General features: G+C 34.3%; 1 protein-coding gene across 2 annotated transcripts in view; it reads left to right on the top strand.

The window, feature by feature from the left end:
• The window catches only part of LOC149779668 (ATP-dependent translocase ABCB1-like), a 142764-nt gene extending 130998 nt beyond the window's left edge, over positions 1–11766 (top strand). For both annotated transcript variants that reach the window (XM_089940489.1, XM_089940490.1), the window contains 2 exons: positions 73–219; positions 5108–11766. In XM_089940489.1, the coding sequence (XP_089796615.1) occupies positions 73–219; positions 5108–5311 (351 nt within the window). In that variant the 3' untranslated portion in view covers positions 5312–11766. The remainder of the gene's footprint in view (positions 1–72; positions 220–5107) is intronic.
• Positions 11767–19460: the final 7694 nt, after the last annotated feature.

The following is a 19460-nucleotide window of genomic DNA, read 5'->3' as shown; positions in this document are numbered from 1 at the left end:
TATCTTTTTACTTCATTCTTGAACATTGTGATTGTGAGAGACTACTTTACAGATGGTAGAATTTTGTTTCAGGGTTATGACACGAATGTGGGTGATAAGGGAGCCCAACTGAGTGGGGGTCAGAAACAGAGGGTGGCCATTGCTAGAGCTTTACTCAGGAATCCTAAGATACTCCTTCTAGATGAGGCCACATCAGCATTAGATACAGAGAGTGAGAAGGTAAAACTAAACTGACATTGTCATAGCATGGGTTGTTCACTGATATTTTGTATGATCATATCAGTATAGATTGTTCACTGATATTTTGTACAATCATATCAGCATGGGTTGTTCACTGTGAGATTTTGTACGATCATATCAGCATGGGTTGTTCACTGTGAGATTTTGTACGATCATATCAGCATGAGTTGTTCACTGTGAGATTTTGTATGATCATATCAGCATGGGTTGTTCACTGAGATTTTGTACGATCATATCAGCATGGGTTGTTCACTGTGAGATTTTGTATGATCATATCAGCATGGATTGTTCACTGATATTTTGTACAATCATATCAGCATGGTTTGTTCACTGTGAGATTTTGTACGATCATATCAGCATGGATTGTTCACTGATATTTTGTACAATCAGCATGGGTTGTTCACTGTGAGATTTTGTACAATCATATCAGCATGGGTTGTTCACTGTGAGATTTTGTACGATCATATCAGCATGGATTGTTCAGTGTGAGATTTTGTATGATCATATCAGCATGGGTTGTTCACTGAGATTTTGTACGATCATGGGTTGTTCACTGAGATTTTGTATGATCATATCAGCATGGGTTGTTCACTGTGAGATTTTGTACAGTCATATCAGCATGGGTTGTTCACTGAGATTTTGTACGATCATATCAGCATGGGTTGTTCACTGTGAGATTTTGTATGATCATATCAGCATGGGTTGTTCACTGACATTTTGTATGATCATATCAGCATGGGTTGTTCACTGTGAGATTTTGTATGATCATATCAGCATGGATTGTTCACTGAGATTTTGTACGATCATATCAGCATGGGTTGTTCACTGTGAGATTTTGTACAGTCATATCAGCATGGGTTGTTCACTGTGACATTTTGTATGATCATATCAGCATGAGTTGTTCACTGTGACATTTTGTATGATCGTATCAGCATGGTTTGTTCACTTTGAGATTTTGTATGATCATATCAGCATGGGTTGTGAAATTTTGTACCATCATATCAGCATGGGTTGTTCACTGATATTTTGTATGATCATATCAGTATAGATTGTTCACTGATATTTTGTACAATCATATCAGCATGGGTTGTTCACTGTGAGATTTTGTACGATCATATCAGCATGGGTTGTTCACTGTGAGATTTTGTACGATCATATCAGCATGGGTTGTTCACTGTGAGATTTTGTACAATCATATCAGCATGGGTTGTTCACTGTGAGATTTTGTATGATCATATCAGCATGGATTGTTCACTGATATTTTGTACAATTATAGCATGGGTTGTTCACTGATATTTTGTACAGTCATATCAGCATGGGTTGTTCACTGAGATTTTGTACGATCATATCAGCATGGGTTGTTCACTGTGAGATTTTGTATGATCATATCAGCATGGATTGTTCACTGATATTTTGTACAATCATATCAGCATGGTTTGTTCACTGTGAGATTTTGTACGATCATATCAGCATGGATTGTTCACTGATATTTTGTACAATCAGCATGGGTTGTTCACTGTGAGATTTTGTACAATCATATCAGCATGGGTTGTTCACTGTGAGATTTTGTACGATCATATCAGCATGGATTGTTCAGTGTGAGATTTTGTATGATCATATCAGCATGGGTTGTTCACTGAGATTTTGTACGATCATGGGTTGTTCACTGAGATTTTGTATGATCATATCAGCATGGGTTGTTCACTGTGAGATTTTGTACGATCATAACAGCATTGGTTGTGAGATTTTGTATGATCAAGTCACCATGGGTTGTGAGATTTTGTATGATCATATCAGATTGGGTTGTGAGATTTTGTACAATCATATCAGCATGGGTTGTGAAATTTTGTACGATCATATCAGCATGGGTTGTTCACTGTGATATTTTGTATGATCATATCAACATGGGTTGTGAGATTTTGTACAATCATATCAGCATGGGTTGTTCACTTTGAGATTTTGTATGATCATATCAGCATGGGTTGTTCACTGTGAGATTTTGTATGATCTCTAGTTGGTCTTAATTGAAAATTGTGCTGCTGATCTGATATCTATTATGGCCACCAAGAGAATGGAAAAAATTTACATAGTGGAGAGCTGTCAAACAGAGATAAAGGGAGCTTGCTATTCTTGTATGTACTTGTGACGGGGACATTGTCATCAACATTTTCTTATATTGTTGAACTTTAACCTCTTAAGTGTAGCTCACAACATACGTAAAGGGACATAACTATTCTAGAACACAGAAAGGGACATAACTGTTCTAGTATACAGAAAGGGTCATGACCGCTCCTGTGGCCTAGTGGTTAGAGCATCCACCTTGGAAACGGGAGGTCGTGGGTTCGAACCTTGTAACAAAGACTTACAAAAATGGTACTAACAGCTACCTCACTTGGCGTTCAGCATTAAGAGGTTAGTGTTAGGACTGGTTGGCCTGGTGTCAGGATAATGTGACTGGCTGGGACATCATGCAACATGTCTGCAGCATGATGCCCCAGTGCTAGTCATCACTATAAACAGCCACACCGCAGACATCGTAGCAATATTACTGAAAAATTGTTAAAGCTATGTTAAAAATCCTAATCACACACACACACACACAGAGAAAGGGTCATAACTATTCTAGTATACAGAAAGGGACATAGGTATTCTAGTATACAGAAAGGGTTATAACTGTTCTAGTATGCAGAAAGGGTCATAGCTATTCTAGTATACAGAAAGGGAGATAGCTATTCTAGTATACAGAAAGGGTCATAACTATTCTAGTATACAGAAAGGGTCATAACTATTCTAGTATACAGAAAGGGTTATAACTATTCTAGTATGCAGAAAGGGTCATAACTATTTTAGTATACAGAAAGGGACATAACTATTCTAGTATACAGAAAGGGTCATAACTATTCTAGTATACAGAAAGGGAGATAACTATTCTAGTATACAGAAGGGGCATAACTATTCTAGTATGTGCCTGAAAGTAATGGACACTTCATGCCATTTTTACATTCGTATTATTATTAACTTAACATGGTACAGTTTACTCAAATCAGAATTTTCTAAGCCCACAGTGCAGTATTGTATCACTCAAGCTGATGAAATAATTTATTACAGAATGAGAATTTGACAGATTGTACATATAACAGATCGAAAGGGTGCGAATTTGAAGCATACCAGACCTCATACTTTGACCAACTGTCAGCAGTCAAAGTCATTTAGACCACAAACCTTGACCAAAGGTCAAAGTCAAAGTCAGACCCATTGGTTATTAATCTCCAGAGCCAACCATGTTGGGGCCCCGAGTGGCCAAGTGGTCTAAAGCGCTCACCGTTCTGGATCACTGCCATCTCACCTCTGTCTGCATGGGTTCGAGTCCAAGGCTCGGCTAGCGTGGGTACGTGGGAAAGCCTGCCAGTAGCTTCTCATGGGTCGGTGGTTCTTCCCTGGATTTTCCAGGGTTCTTCCTCCACCAGTTACACTGGCCGCCATGTATAGCCTATCTTGTGCTGAAAAATGGCGTCAAACCCTAGAACAACAACAACAACAACCAACCATGTCCTTATAGTGCATATGTAGAATATACATGGGGTGGGTATGTAGTGGACCATTTACAGTACTCGTGTTCCATTTTTGTTTACATTCTATGTTAATTTCTTGTGTTAACATTTCTTAAGAGTTCCTCACATGAAGGGTAGGTCATTGCGTGGTTCACAGGCATGGGATTTGGGAATTTGAAAACCGCAGTGGTTACTTTACAAAGTTCAATCTGAAGTACAAGTAAAAAAAATTACAAATTAATAAAAATGGCTCATTAGAAATTTGAAACATAAAATAAGCAGTTGGATTTTGGGTTTGTGAAACATTTTTTATGGTATAGAAGTTTAACTCTAGCATTATATAGCTTTGCATATTAAACAATATATTTAACAAGCTAGTACCAGTATTCTTCCATATGATGAATGAGTGAAAGGGTGAGGAGCTCAACAGTAAAGAGTTAGCAATAATTGTCAGTAATAAAATTTGCTAATTTAGAGAGTTTCCTCCTTTACATCCAGGCACAATGTGCCTGTTCCACTAGTGAGAAAAAAGTAATAACCCTAATCAAAAGCAATAACCCTAATCAAAAGCAATAACCATAACCGAAAGTAATAACCCTAATCAATAACCCTAATCAAAAGCAATAACCCTAATCGAAAGTAATAACCCTAATCAAAAGCAATAACCATAACCGAAAGTAATAACCCTAATCAAAAGCAATAACCCTAATCGAAAGTAATAACCCTAATCAAAAGCAATAACCATAACCGAAAGTAATAACCCTAATCAATAACCCTAATCAAAAGCAATAACCCTAATCGAAAGTAATAACCCTAATCAAAAGTAATAACCATAATCAAAAGTAATAACCCTAATCAAAAGTAATAACCATAATCAAAAGCAATAACCATAACCGAAAGTAATAACCCTAATCAATAACCCTAATCAAAAGCAATAACCCGAATCAAAAGTAATTACCCTAATCAAAAGCAGTAACCATAATCAAAAGTGATAACCCTAATCAAAAGTAATAACCATAATCAAAAGCAATAACCATAACCGAAAGTAATAACCCTAATCAAAAGCAATAACCCTAATCAAAAGCAATAACCTTGATACAGATTTGGGAAAAGCCAAAAAGTTTCTTTTTTTATCAGAAGTGACACACTTCCATGCAATCACAGAAACATCACCCTTTTTTTCCTTCAAATTTGTCAAACCTCTGGGGAAGTATCATAAGATTTTAAAGGTATAGTAAAATTTGTAACTTAGTGTAATGAAGCTCAGCAAGTGATTTTTCCCCTTCTGAGTATTCATTATATATATTTATTGACAGATTGTTCAAGAGGCACTGGATAGAGCACAAGAAGGAAGGACATGCATCGTAATTGCCCATCGTCTTTCAACAGTACACAATGCTGACAAGATCTGTGTGATTCGTCATGGGCAGGTTGCAGAGCAGGGAACACATTCCGAGTTATTGGCCAAACAAGGATTCTATTACAAACTAAACATGGCACAGCAGAGGAAAAGATTATGAGCATGTTGTTTATCCATAAGACTTATCAGTGGTACTGTTTGTGGACAGTGATATTTCTACACTCAGTGGAATTCAGTTTAGGTTAATTCTAGTTGATATTAGGATGAAAATGTTTACACAAGAGCAGAAGATTTTTTATTCCGGTAAGAAAACTTGTTTAAGCTGTCATAATTGTTTTCTTAGGCCACAGTTATGTTCTTGGTTGCATTGCTTGAACTACTGTAAATACATGCTTATATATCGGGTCTAACTGCAAATTGCACAGAACCAAATCTGATGTCATATAACATAATGGCAGATCAGGGTCTACCTTGTTAGCAGCTGGACCCCATCTTATAAGTGAGTGTACACGGTAGATCTTAAGTTATCTGGTTTGAACATTATGTTTCTCTAGCTTATTTTCAGACATGACATTAAATGTGTAAAGATCTGCAAAAGCATCCCATTTAATCTTTACATTTGTCTGGCATTAACAAAGTAGTCTGTTGTCACTATGTTGCAAATTTTGTTGACATTTCTGAGCAGTTTGTAGGATAAAAATACAGCTGATAAAATCTTTGAGATCACAAAAATTTGTTGTCCCAATTTTTACACAAATTTTGTTTATTTATATCATGGTTTCAGTTTTCATGGTTAATGTGTTTTAATTAGCACTTAAAGTTGGTCCAGACTAACAGCATTTATGTAAAGGGCTTTTATTTTGGATTTTTAATTAAATAAATTGGTTTTCAATGATTGCACATGTGTGAAAATTGTTTATCCAAGAATAAAAGTGAATTCCATTTGTATGGGTTCTATACCTCTTTCTGTTTCATCAGGATTTGCAGTGTTTATCATTGTTTTGTGCCCCAGTGCAGAAGTGTTACAGATGTTTAATAAAAAAAATTGAGAATTTTTGTTTGCAATTTATTTTGTATTAATATTGTTGGCTATTTGTACATTTTTATTTGTTGAACTTTTTTACATCTTAATCTGAAATGTCCCGGTACAGACTTTTTGATTTTTCTTTATTGTACCTGATACATAATTTCATTTATTCATAACTTACTTTGTGGTGATATAATATATGTTTCTGTCAGTTCAAGTGCAACTTTAAGCTCAAACAGTATGTCTTGACAATCGATATAATCTCCTTAATATATAAACAGTTTTGCTGCCATTGGCATATAGTGTATAGTTATATTTCTTGTAAATTGACATCTCATGGTTTTGAAAGTATCCAACACTATAAAATTGGTTGTCTTAGTTGGTCTTAATTTTGCATGCCCCACCTAGTCTCAGTTTGCCAATAAAATTTCTGCAAAGAAAAATTGCAGATATCAGACTGAGGAAAAATTGGCATAAACTTTGCCCCGTTAGAATGTGTTGACTTCATTGAGAATACGATGTTGTAGTGTATATGACATCATAAAGATGATAGGCTTGTATTCATCTATGTTATTCATAAAACATTCTTCCTGATATAAATTTTACCCTCCTTTATGTTAAAGTTATGATTTGGCATATTTTGTTTTCATTATTATTCACTTTTAGTCTTAGTCAGCACTGTTACTTGTATTTAGTTGAAGTCACCACTCACAGAACCAACACTTGATTTTTTCCTTAGGCCCAGATTTGACTGTCCATTGCATAGTTAATGATGCCCACAGCAGGCCAATTGACCCACACTGTGCTCTGCCATGAATTTTGGAAGGGATACCATATATACTTGCTTATAGGTTGGTCCAGTTCCAAACAAGATAGACCCAAGTCTGTTATTGCATCATGCACTGGCAGTTCTGGGTGTTTGTTGTACTGGTTACATGGAAAAAACTGGGTAGACCCAGAGTTTCCAGTGCAATATGAGATGGCAGACTGGATCTATTTGGTTTGCTTTGCTGGAGCTAACTTATAAGCGATTACATACAGTATATAATGTGTCTATGGGTCCATTTGTCACATTATTTCAAGTTTGCAGTTTATGTCAGTCTCCTGGGCATAGCTGGTTGCAGAGTCAGACAAAATATACCATATATACTCATAGAAACCACTCAGAGATTTTCACCTGAAATTGTTAAAAATTAAACAAATGAATTTAAATGATTTTTTTTGGACAAAATATCTTTTGACTAAAGCATCTTTGCATGGAGGGCTTTCAGGTTTGTATAAATTCTGCTGATACAACAATCAAATATGGGTACTATTCTAGAATATTGAAAAACCTATAAACAACTCGTCAACCTATCAAACAGAATTCAACCAAATTTAATAGAACTCTTCCTACCAATAGAAGGCTTTTAAGTGTTTTTTTCTTCTCATAAATGCAGTTGATCTGCCATCAAGTATTGCAGCCATTACTAAAAATATAAAAACCTTTAAGTGACTTCTTAAAAACTATACTGCAGAATTTGACCATATTTTGACAGCATCCTTTCGTGAAATGTGCTATTTAAGGATATACAAATGATACTGATCCACAGGTAGATATGACTGCTCTTTACTAAGAAAAACCCTGAATTGTCAAAAACGCACTGCAAAATTTGATTTAGTTTGATAGAAAGTGTTCTAGGTTCAGGATCTTTTGGACCAAATTTTGACAGCATCCTAATACGAAAGGTGGTTTTACAGTTATGCAAATGATGCAGAGCCAAAATCCGATACTGTTGCTCTTACTGAAATGAAAAAACCTTGAATTAACTGTCGTAGACCACTCAGCAGAGTTTGATATTTGACAAAAAAATCATCCTAGCTTCAAAACCTTTCAGATTTACACAAAGAATGCTGATCTGCCGTGGAATATAGGCATATTTCTAAAAATAGAACAACATAAACAGCTCGATCCATCTATTAAAAAAGAACAAACTACTGGATGAAATTTAAACAGTTTGAACCTTAACCTGAGGCATCATGGCATTGAGGCCTTTCTGTATTGAACCTTAACGTGAAGCATCATGACATTGAGGCCTTTCTTTATTGAACCTTAACCTGACACATGGCATTGAGGCCTTTCTGTATTGAACCTTAACCTGAGGCATCATGGCATTGAGGACTTTCTGTATTGAACCTTAACCTGAGGCATCATGGCATTGAGGCCTTTCTGTATTGAACCTTAACCTGAGGCATCATGGCATTGAGGCCTTTCTGTATTGAACAGGTGATTCTTTTGTGCAATCAGATTTAGATGAAGGAGCCATGAAGTAATTGTTATTATTACATATACAATCAACAGCATTGGAAGAATTTCTGTTCCAATATTTTTTTGCATTTGCCTGTTAGGCAGGTGTCAGACATTTGAATGATCTGTGCCCCAGTTTGGCCTCTGGTTGGGATAGAGGCACCATTTTTGTAACTGTTATGTTTTGATGTTGTTTTTTTCTCTCAGTCAGAAGTAAAAATCCAAATCAAAAAATATTGCCCAATCCTTCTTGCTGGCACAAGAGATTTCATTCTTGTTTGGCACAGGTTAGCATTTTGGTACATTTTTGTACAGTAAGTACATTTTGTACTGTACATCCTTTTTCTTAGGAAGTACTTTTTTGGGTTTTTAATAATGGTAATGTGTTGTTTTATTGTGTGAATTTATGGGTAGTTTAGTGCATTTCTGTATACTATATTTTATGTGTGTTGTTTATTTATGATTACAGAAACCAAATCCAGTGAGAGAAACATATCTCCATAAACTTCTTTGTTTTTTATTCATAATAGTGAAATTATTATTTTAGAATTACTGAAACAAACAGTGGTTACACTCATTTGAGGTCCTTGATTAGGAGTGGTTCCACACATTTAAGTTCATTGATTAGGAGTGGTTCCACTCATTTGAGGTCCTTGATTAGGAGTGGTTCCACTCATTTGAGGTCCTTGATTAGGAGTGGTTCCACTCATTTAAGTTCATTGATTAGGAGTGGTTCCACACATTTAAGTTCATTGATTAGGAGTGGTTCCACACATTTAAGTTCATTGATTAGGAGTGGTTCCACTCATTTGAGGTCCTTGATTAGGAGTGGTTCCACTCATTTGAGGTCCTTGATTAGGAGTGGTTCCACTCATTTGAGGTCCTTGATCAGGAGTGGTTCCACTCATTTGAGGTCCGTAATTAGAAGCATCTAGCACCATGACAAGAGGACACCTTGAGCTGTTTCATTGCACAACAGTTTTGTCAAGCCAAGAGGTGACAGTAGTTGTCCACATTCAGATTTGGTGAAGCATTTTGGATAGGTATATAATGCCAATATAAGGGGACATCCACAAATTACATATGCAGAAAATCAGCCAGTTTTGACCCCTTCCTCCTTCTATTGTTCAGTGTACTTTTTTGTAACCTCCCCCAATTGCACACATTCACTTTTGTGTCACCCCCTCCCTTCCAACAATAGCTTGGGCAATCAAACTATGAAAGATGAAGTTAATTCATTAATTGAAAATGCAGTTTTAAACTGACTTGTTTGCTGGTTTATTGCAGCTGCATTAGACTGAAATATTAGAACTAATGTAATAAAGGAGCTTGTAGCTTATGTACATGGACCACCTGATGGTACAGAATGTACATACTTATTAACAGCCGACCCATTCCCATACACATGTATGCTTTTCTAAGACCTCCTCTATGAGTATGTAATTTATGGACATCCCCTAATGCACTGTATTCAGCTGAAACTTTGGTATAAAATTATTGGATGCCATTAATTTGTACCTTGATATGGAAGAATTCATGTCATACCATCAGAAATAGTTATGTCATCTTAGTAACATGTCATACCATCAGAAATAGATAGTTATATCATCTTAGTAACATGTGCAGGTTAGATAATATACTGTGTAGCCTTTTTATCATTTTTGTGTTTTAATACTTTTTGTGACTTGGCATCATTATACTTAATATGACCTGTGACATGGCATTATGATAATTGTGACAGCATATTTACATTGTGCCATGGCATCATAATACTTATTGTGATATGACATCATAATACTTATTGTGACAAGTCATAATACTTATTGTGACATGGCATAATACTTATTGTGACATGGCATCATTATACTTATTGTGACATGGCATAATACTTATTGTGATATGGCATCATTATATTTATTGTGACATGAAAACTATTCAGAATAGCATCATAATCAATCTTTACACCCAAATTTGTATAACATGTTCAGAAATGTAGCATATATACAGAGTTAACAGTGTAGTCCAACTGTAAACTGCACAGACCCAGATCTGTTGCATCATGGTCCTGTTTTTACTTGTACTTCTGTTTCATACATATCTGGAAAAGGTTAACAAGATCAAACATATTTTGGGATCTTTTAACATTATGTATTTTATATTGTATTCATTCAATTATTTTATTAATAGTAGTAATATTTTTGTTCTCATTTATCTTGATATGACAGAAAGGAATGTATCAGATAGGACATAAAGGAAGATATCAGTTCAATCTGACCAAATTTTATTTACATTGAATTAAAGGCAACTTAATATTATTTCATTATTTTTATTTCTCTTCATGATGGTGGTTAGATTACATTGTGTTACTCTTGTCTGGCCATATGCCTGTCTGTCAGACCTTTGCCAAGTTTTGTGGTTAGGTTGTTTCAGACATTGTGTTGGAGCATCTGTGTTCTTTTTCATTTTTTAAGAATAATATTTTATGTTTGTATTTGATTGCATAATTTGTGTATAGAATGTATTTTTCTTGTTTATTGTTAACAAATGCCAAGTAATTATCAATCATTGTGTGTCCCAGTCATCACTAGAAGTATTTTTGTAGACTTTGCCTTGAAATCCTATTCATGTTTGTACCAGTAGTTTTAAAACGATGTATTATAACAATTCAGTAGTATCTTTAAATGAGGAAATACATTGGTTTATATCTTCTTGTGATTTACATTCTTGCATTGTATCCAACAAAAAGGTTTTTTATTTCCGTTATTTGATGTCATCAAAATAAATTTAGAACTAAATTTTGTTAACTTTGCATTATTATTCCTTAAACTTGTCAAATGGTTTAACTATGAAGCTTCACAGTGTTATATGGTGCTCAGCAACATTGATAATAATAATGATTGTAAAAAAAGGTGAACTTAAGAGCAAGAAATTAAGAAGGTAGTGAGGGGAAACATGGAAAAGACACTTGCACAAATAAGGAATGGGTTGTATCTAAAAATTGACTCTAAATGACTTGTGTATTTACTTGCCAACTTTCTGGAAAGCAGAAAGAGGTAGGAAGACTGAGGTGGAGGAAGTTGTAATTATTTGTTTTAAAATTGCAATGTAATATACATTTTCAGATCCTATATAGAATTATTTTATGTTTATGTTTAATCAACAATACACAAAAAGAATATATTCTGAATGTAAAGATCTATCACTCAAGTATTCTGTCAGACGTTACAAATAATCAAATAATCTTGATGTCTTGATATGATTTATGTCGTGGAAAAAGTTGAAATAAAAACATGAATTCAAACGTTCAGTACTCATTGCTCAGTATTTGAAGTACAGGTTCACCAGGTCAGAGCAGCATCATTGGCAACACAGCTGTAAATAAACATTTCCATGCTACTAAAAGCTTTAAATAAAGTCTGCAAATTAATACAACTATAAAAATATATGATGCTATTTATGAGCTTTTTCGTTCCCATTTGCAAAAAAAACCCCTATCAAAATGTTTTAAAAATATCACCAACGTTGCTATTTTGTTTGCTCTTTCTTGATCTGACATACATGTACACACACACACATGTACACTCACACACATGTATACTCACACACACCTTTCAGTAAATGTGGATTCTGAGTATGAAAAATATTTCTAATAGTTTTATTACTTGTGTTATGACCAGGATTGTCCATTTACATTCACCTGTATCAATTTATTATGAAAAAATATTAAGAAAGATGAGTTAGATGTTGCGCATATAGAAGATTTAACATCAGTGTTTATTTAAAACCAAATTTATGAAATGAGTCGTATAATTTGTATCTTTTGTGAGCCTTGTTGAGCATAAGATGAAATTATTATACCAGTTTCATAAATTTCAAGAAAGTTGTTTATTTCTGGACAAAATAATAATAATAATAATGAGGACTTTGTATAGCGCCTAATCTTTAGAAGCTTTAAGCGCTTTACAACATTAGACAACACTTATAAAATAAGAAACATATAATGAAATGATTACAAAAACAAACACCATGAAATTAGAAAACATTAAAAAAAACACGCTGAGAATATTTAAGGTAGGAAACATTCAGTCTTTTAAGTTTGTTCTTGCAGTTGAAATAAGTGAGTTTTGAGAGCCCTCTTGAATGTGATTATTGTGTCTTTGTGTCTAAGTTCAGTGGGCAATTCATTCCACATTGCTGGGCCCTGGTATGCAAAAGAACGCTGTCCATATGACTTTGTTTTCATAGTGGGAATAATGAGTATACGATTGTCAGAAGAGGAGCTTAAATATCTTGCTGGTTTGTACACATGGATGAGGTCGGATAGGTATGTTGGACTAGAGTCCGACAGTGAAACGTAGCCCAGAGAACAAATTTTGTGTTTGATTCTGGATCGAATGGATAGCCAGTGTAGGATACAGAGCAGAGGGGAGGTGTGTTCTGATCGTGGTACTCTTAAGTATGATCCAAGCAGCTGTGTTTTGAACATTTTGAAGTTTATGGAGTAGATATTGAGATGAACCAGACAGAACTGAGTTACAAGAGTCCAGTCTTGAAAGTACTAATGAACACACAAGTGTTTTAGTGGCATCCACTGAAAGATATTTGCAAATTGAGCTGATGTGTCTTAGCTTAAGATATGCAGCCTTGCATATGTTCATGACATGTTGGTGCAGTGTGAGAGTACTGTCCAGAGTAACACCTAGGTTTTGTACTGATTTTGTGAATTTAATGTTGGTGTTGCTGATATTTATTGTTTGAGGTAAAGGATTTGAATGAGAAAGTCTTTGTGTTGTAATCAGAATGGCCTCAGTTTTATCATCATTCATCTGCAGCTTGTTACATGTCATCCATGATTTTACATCAGAAATGCACCTCTCTACACCTTGGATGGTAGCATCAACTTCAGTTGGGTGGCTAGATTTGTATATTTGGGTGTCATTAGCGTACAATTGGTGAGACACCGGATGATGATCTATGACACTTGAGAGTGACTGAGTGTACAGAATGAAGAAAACAGGTCCAAGAACAGACCCCTGTGGAACACCACAACATAGATCAACTGGGCTGGAGTGTATTCCATTTGCAGATACAATTTGTGTCCTGTTGACCAAGTAGGACTTGAACCACAGTAAGGCTGTATCATGAATGCCAAATACATGCTGGAGACGGTGAAATAATATATCATGGTCTATTGTGTCAAATGCTGCAGACAAATCAAGGAGGGTGAGGACTGTAATCTTTCCGCTATCCAGCGCAGAGAGCTTGTCATTAACTACTTTTAGAAGAGTAGTTTAAGTACTGTGGCAAGGGCGATATGCAGATTGTACATTGCTAAAAAGACTGTTTGAATTTAGATGAGATACAGGCTGGGATAGAACAACCTTTTCTAAGATTTTTGATATGAATGAGAGATTAGAAACTGGGCGGTAGTTCTTTAAATCATTATGGTCTAGCTACTAATGATTACTGAAGTACCTTGAAATGGCCTCTAAATACATTTAGATGCCTCGGTCGTATACGATGTTATTTGTGACATGCAGTATGGCAAATGTCAACAGTTGCAAATTGGCATAAAACTACAGTGAAAATATTTTCGAAAATATTTTTATTGAGATAAAAACGAGTGTGATGGGAGATTTTGCAGGCTATTTTAATGCTTTTGAACACCCAGAAAGTTTGGAATGAAGCTGTTAACAAAAGCTGTGAAAAGTCATGCAGAGAGACAGCGTAGGAGGGTGGTGATGGCTGAAAGGATATCAGAGGATTTTTATCAGATTCATCTCTTTGTCTTTCATGCTAATGATGATACACTGGATGAACTAACTGGTGAAATTAGAGATTCTGTTGAAAAGCCAACAAGAAATCTGAGGAGATCTGGCAGGATGAGAACTGTAGTTCAGCTTGATATATCTGGAATCCTCAGTTTGAGGCACTTAAACACCAACTTAAACCATTCCGAAATATATTCCTTCACTGTGATAGTTCTCATTACTTTAGAAACATTAGTCATCTTTGCAATGTATGGATAACAAATGACAATGATATATTCCCTCATACTCTTTTGGCATGCTTTGAACCAAACGACCCCATGTCAGAAAGTTTGTGTATTATGTCACCTGTTTTGATGTATTTCACAGAAGTTTCTTTCACCCTGTAACACCATTGTACATATGTTCCAGTAAAAAATATTGTACGGCAGAGCAACATCAATAGCACATAAAAAAGTCAAGTTTATAGGAAAAACTACATAAAGAAATTTAACTCTGCATTCCTAAAGTTTTCTTATATTCATCAAAATTCACATTTTTTAAATAGATTGTGTTGCAATAGCTTAAAAGGTAAAGTTGAACAAAAACAGGATGGTATTATAATATAATTGTTTACTTATAATAAAAATATTAGATATAGTGTATGACTTTTTCCAATACCTAATTGGTATTGTGAATATGCAGAACATGAGTCCTTGAATGTACTGTTTTTGGAACTTCAGAACTGTTTTGCATCAGTCATAATTTATTTGTCCATAGGTGCATATAATCAGAGACCGAAAATTTGTTTGGAAAACGATTTATTTTCATTTATAATTCTTGCCATTATCAAACAAATTTTAATTATATAAATTGGTCAAAATGAGTTAATATCAAGACTTTCTGAAAGACTGATTGAAAATTTACTGTTAAAGTAAAATTGCTTATTTATCAGATAGACACTAATAATACTTTTATTTTAATTAAAAAAGTGTAGAGGATGCTGATTTAATTATGAAATATATCAGAAACTTATGTGAGTAATGTAAATTTGCACAAATTTTAATAACAAAGGACCCCCTCTTAACATGAATGACAGATCCACATCAAACTTTATAGCTTTGTAAAGCATTCTTAACAGTGTCAGCTGTGAGTCATGTGACCAACGCATGTTGAGTAGAAGTCTGGATACCTGCTTTATGGGAAGTTCAGTTGACCTGTCAGAATAGTTTGTAAGGATTTTTATGAGGGCTTACAGACTGGAAAAAAGAACAGTGAAATGGATTTTTTTTCTTTGTATGTATATTTATTTCATTGAACAACTGATAATGATAGGATTTTCAAAAAAGATGATGTCTGTGTAACTCAATGTTGGTCAAAAAAATGTGGTTGTTTCATCACATCAATAAATTTCAGAGATAAATAATTGATGAAAACAGTAAACAGCTAATATAGCAAATGAAATGGTATATATATATTTTAAAAAAAAGAATAGCAAATATTTGAGCTCTTTCATAAGTTTCTCCTATCCTTCATTTTTTATATGAGGAATTGCAAACTGTGTAGAGAATTAGGCCTAGAAAGATGCTACTGAGTTTGAAAATGTTTATTTTCTTACTTTTGATATAGATAAATGCCAGTCAACTACAAGAACTCCAATTGCTTTTAGATAGATAAATACTGACCAACTACAACTCCCATTATCTTTTATATATATAATGACCAACCAACTTCAAGAACTCCCTTTTCTCTTGATATAGATAAATACTGACCAACTACAAGAACTCCCATTATTTTTATATAAATACCAACCAACTACAAGAACTCCCATTACATTTTATATAAATACCAACCAACTACAAGAACTCCCATTATATTTTATATAAATACCAACCAACTGCAAGAACTTCCATTAACATTTTATATAGATAAATACCAACCAACTACATGAACTCCCATTACTTTTTTTATAAATACCAACCAACTACAAGAACTCCCATGACATTTTATGTAGATAAATTCCAACCAACTACAAGAACTCCCATGACATTTTATATAGATAAATACCAACCAACTACAAGAACACGCATGACATTTTATATAGATAAATACCAACCAACTACAAGAACTCTCATGACTTTTTATATAGATAAATACCAAACAACTACAAGAACTCTCATGACTTTTTATATAGATAAATACTAACCAACTACATGAACTCATTACATTTTATATAAATACCAACCAACTACAAGAACTCTCATTACATTTTATATAAATACCAACCAACTACAAGAACTCTCATTACTTTTTATATAAATACCAACCAACTACATGAACTCTCATTACATTTTATATAGATAAATACCAATCAACTACAAGAACTCCTATGACATTTTATATAGATAAATACCAATCAACTACAAGAACTTCCATTACATTTTATTTAAATACCAACCAACTACAAGAACTCCCATTACATTTTATATAGATAAATACCAACCAACTACAAGAACTCTCATTACATTTTATATAAATACCAACCAACTACAAAAACTCATTACTTTTTACATAAATACCAACCAACTACATGAACACTCATTACTTTTTATATAAATACCAACCAATTACAAGAACTCTCATTACATTTTATATAAATACCAACCACCTACAAGAACTCCCATGACATTTTATATAGATAAATATGTAGATAAATACCAACCAACTACAAGAACTCTCATTACATTTTATATAAATACCAACCAACTACATGAACTCTCATTACATTTTATATAAATACCAACCAACTACAAGAACTCCCATTACATTTTATATAAAGACCAACCAACTACATGAACTCCCATTACATTTTATATAAATACCAACCAACTCCAAGAACTCCCATTACATTTTATATAAATACCAACCAACTACAAGAACTCTCATTACTTTTTATATAGATAAATGCCAACCAACTATATGAACTCCTATTACTTTTTATATACAAAAACACCAAGCAACGACGAGAACTCCAATTGCCACTACATTAGATATAGCCAAGAATGTGTTAAAAGTGCCATTAAAACTAAGTAACCAAAGCCTATACTGAGCAACCAGAGTGGGTAAAAATAAGAAAACTTGATTAAATGTAACATATTTTGATAATAGTTGTTTTCTTCATGATACTGAATCAGTTTTAAATTCTGTGTATAAATATTCTGAAAGAGTAGTAAAAAATAATATTAATAAGAACATACACTGAGTTAAATATCTTAAAAAGGCTTAGGAAGTGGATGATCATGAAAATATAATTCCTGCCAGACACACAATCTGTTGTTATTAAATGAGGGATCTATTGTTTACAGAGTAAATTATCATTATTGGAGTATAGAAAGTTTTTCTAGATTGCTACCAGCTCAGATAAAAGATGGAACATAACAAATGTATATGTAAACAGTGTTTAAAATTTGTATTATCTTATATGCTGGCAGAACACCAAATACAATGTAATATAAATAAAATTTGATATTATGTCAAGAAAATACACTTTCAAAAATGTATGTATCTATTAAGCAAAATTAAAACTTGCTTGCTTTATATAATTATCTTGAATCAATATTTTAACTAATATTGCCATGCTCAGGTGATCATAGAAAATTAGCAAAACTTATAACAATTTGATATTGTTTATATGTAATTTCAATTATTGATACTGATTGCTTGAAAAGACCTTTCATCTACAGAGGAAAAGGATGTATTGAAGAATTAAATATTTTCATAGCATCAAGCAAAATAATTTTATGGGTAAAGTTGATCAAAAATGCTGTACCACTTTTGTGATAAAAGAGCTGAAGCCATGCCTTATTTCTTAAAAACGATATTGGAAGAAGTAGTGGGATAATATGAGGTATACACTTTTGTTACTGATCTAGGGTGGAATCTTCTGCACACCATGACTTTGACATTATGCCAAAAGTGCGAATGTGACGTGTACGACTACCTGGCGAACACAAGCACACGTATAAACGGGCTTCTTCAAATGCGTTACTCGATCATGATACTGTAGGAGAAATACTACTCCTTCACAAATCATGCCCTCCCAGGCTAACACTATGTTGCTGAAAAGCTTAAAGTTATCTGCCCATCTAGGTGGCAGTTAGATAGAATAATTTGCCTTTGATACAGTGATTGGCGCCAAATCCATACTTCTGTTACTACTCCCGTTCATGCCGAGTAGCACGCCTTGCAATCCACAGACAAGCATTATAAAAGTTTTCTATCTTAAAGCTAGTTGAAAGAGTGTTCTCTTTGAAGGATGTATACTCTATCTATAAATCTTCAAATTTTCTTTTCTTTCTTAGACGACAAATTTTCTGGATTTTCAGTGTCATCACTTTGCCATCCTCACACACTTAGGCAGGGCCGGTGCTACCATATAGGCAAACTAGGCAGCCGCCTAGGGCGCTGATTTCGGGGGGGGGGGGCGCATTTTTTTATATTTTTTTATTGTTTATAAATTTGGAAATTGATATTTTCCCGGGGGGGGGGGGGGGGGGGTTGAGGGGGGCAGAATCTAACCTTGCCTAGGGCGCCAGATAGTCTGGCCGGGTCTGGCGCCGGCCCTGCACTTAGGTGCCACAGGTACGTACCTGGACGTGTCGCGACTGCATCCACTCACATTGCTGTTGCTGTATTAAATAGATGCAGGTCTTGTGTGTGATATAAAAACTCATATAATTTTGTATAATTTCCGATACGGTCGGATACATAAAGTTAAGTTTTCTATATTAGTCTATTCTTAGCGTGCACTTAGAATTTATATATGACACTTTACTGATTGGATCTTTATTGGTCATCATTTCGCCTCTCCTACACGTAACATTGTCTTACAATTGATATCATAGCTTTCACCTCGTAATTGTAAATCATGACGCTTCATTGAATTTTTATGTGTATGTATGGTGTGTATTATAGAAAGTTCAGTTGTATAGTTTCCGCCACGGTCGGTTAGGTACAGGTAAATTTTCTATTCATATTTTAGTCATAGTTATTAGAAGCGACGCTTCGGTGATTCTACTTGTATAGGCAGTCAATTGGCCTTTCTTACAGGAAACCTTTCTAAGAATTGACATTTTAGTGTCCACGTTAAAAATGTTAATAGCAATTCAATACTCTACCTGCATGGGCGGCCAAATGAGCCCTTTTACAGGTAATTGTCATAGCGTAGCTCTGCTGTGCACTTTAAAGT

The sequence above is a fragment of the Sinohyriopsis cumingii genome, chromosome 17 (assembly GCF_028554795.1).
Source record: "Sinohyriopsis cumingii isolate HCF-2022 chromosome 17, ASM2855479v2, whole genome shotgun sequence".
Taxonomy (NCBI): Eukaryota; Metazoa; Mollusca; class Bivalvia; order Unionida; family Unionidae; genus Sinohyriopsis; species Sinohyriopsis cumingii.
This window is presented reverse-complemented; position numbering and strand designations above follow the sequence as displayed.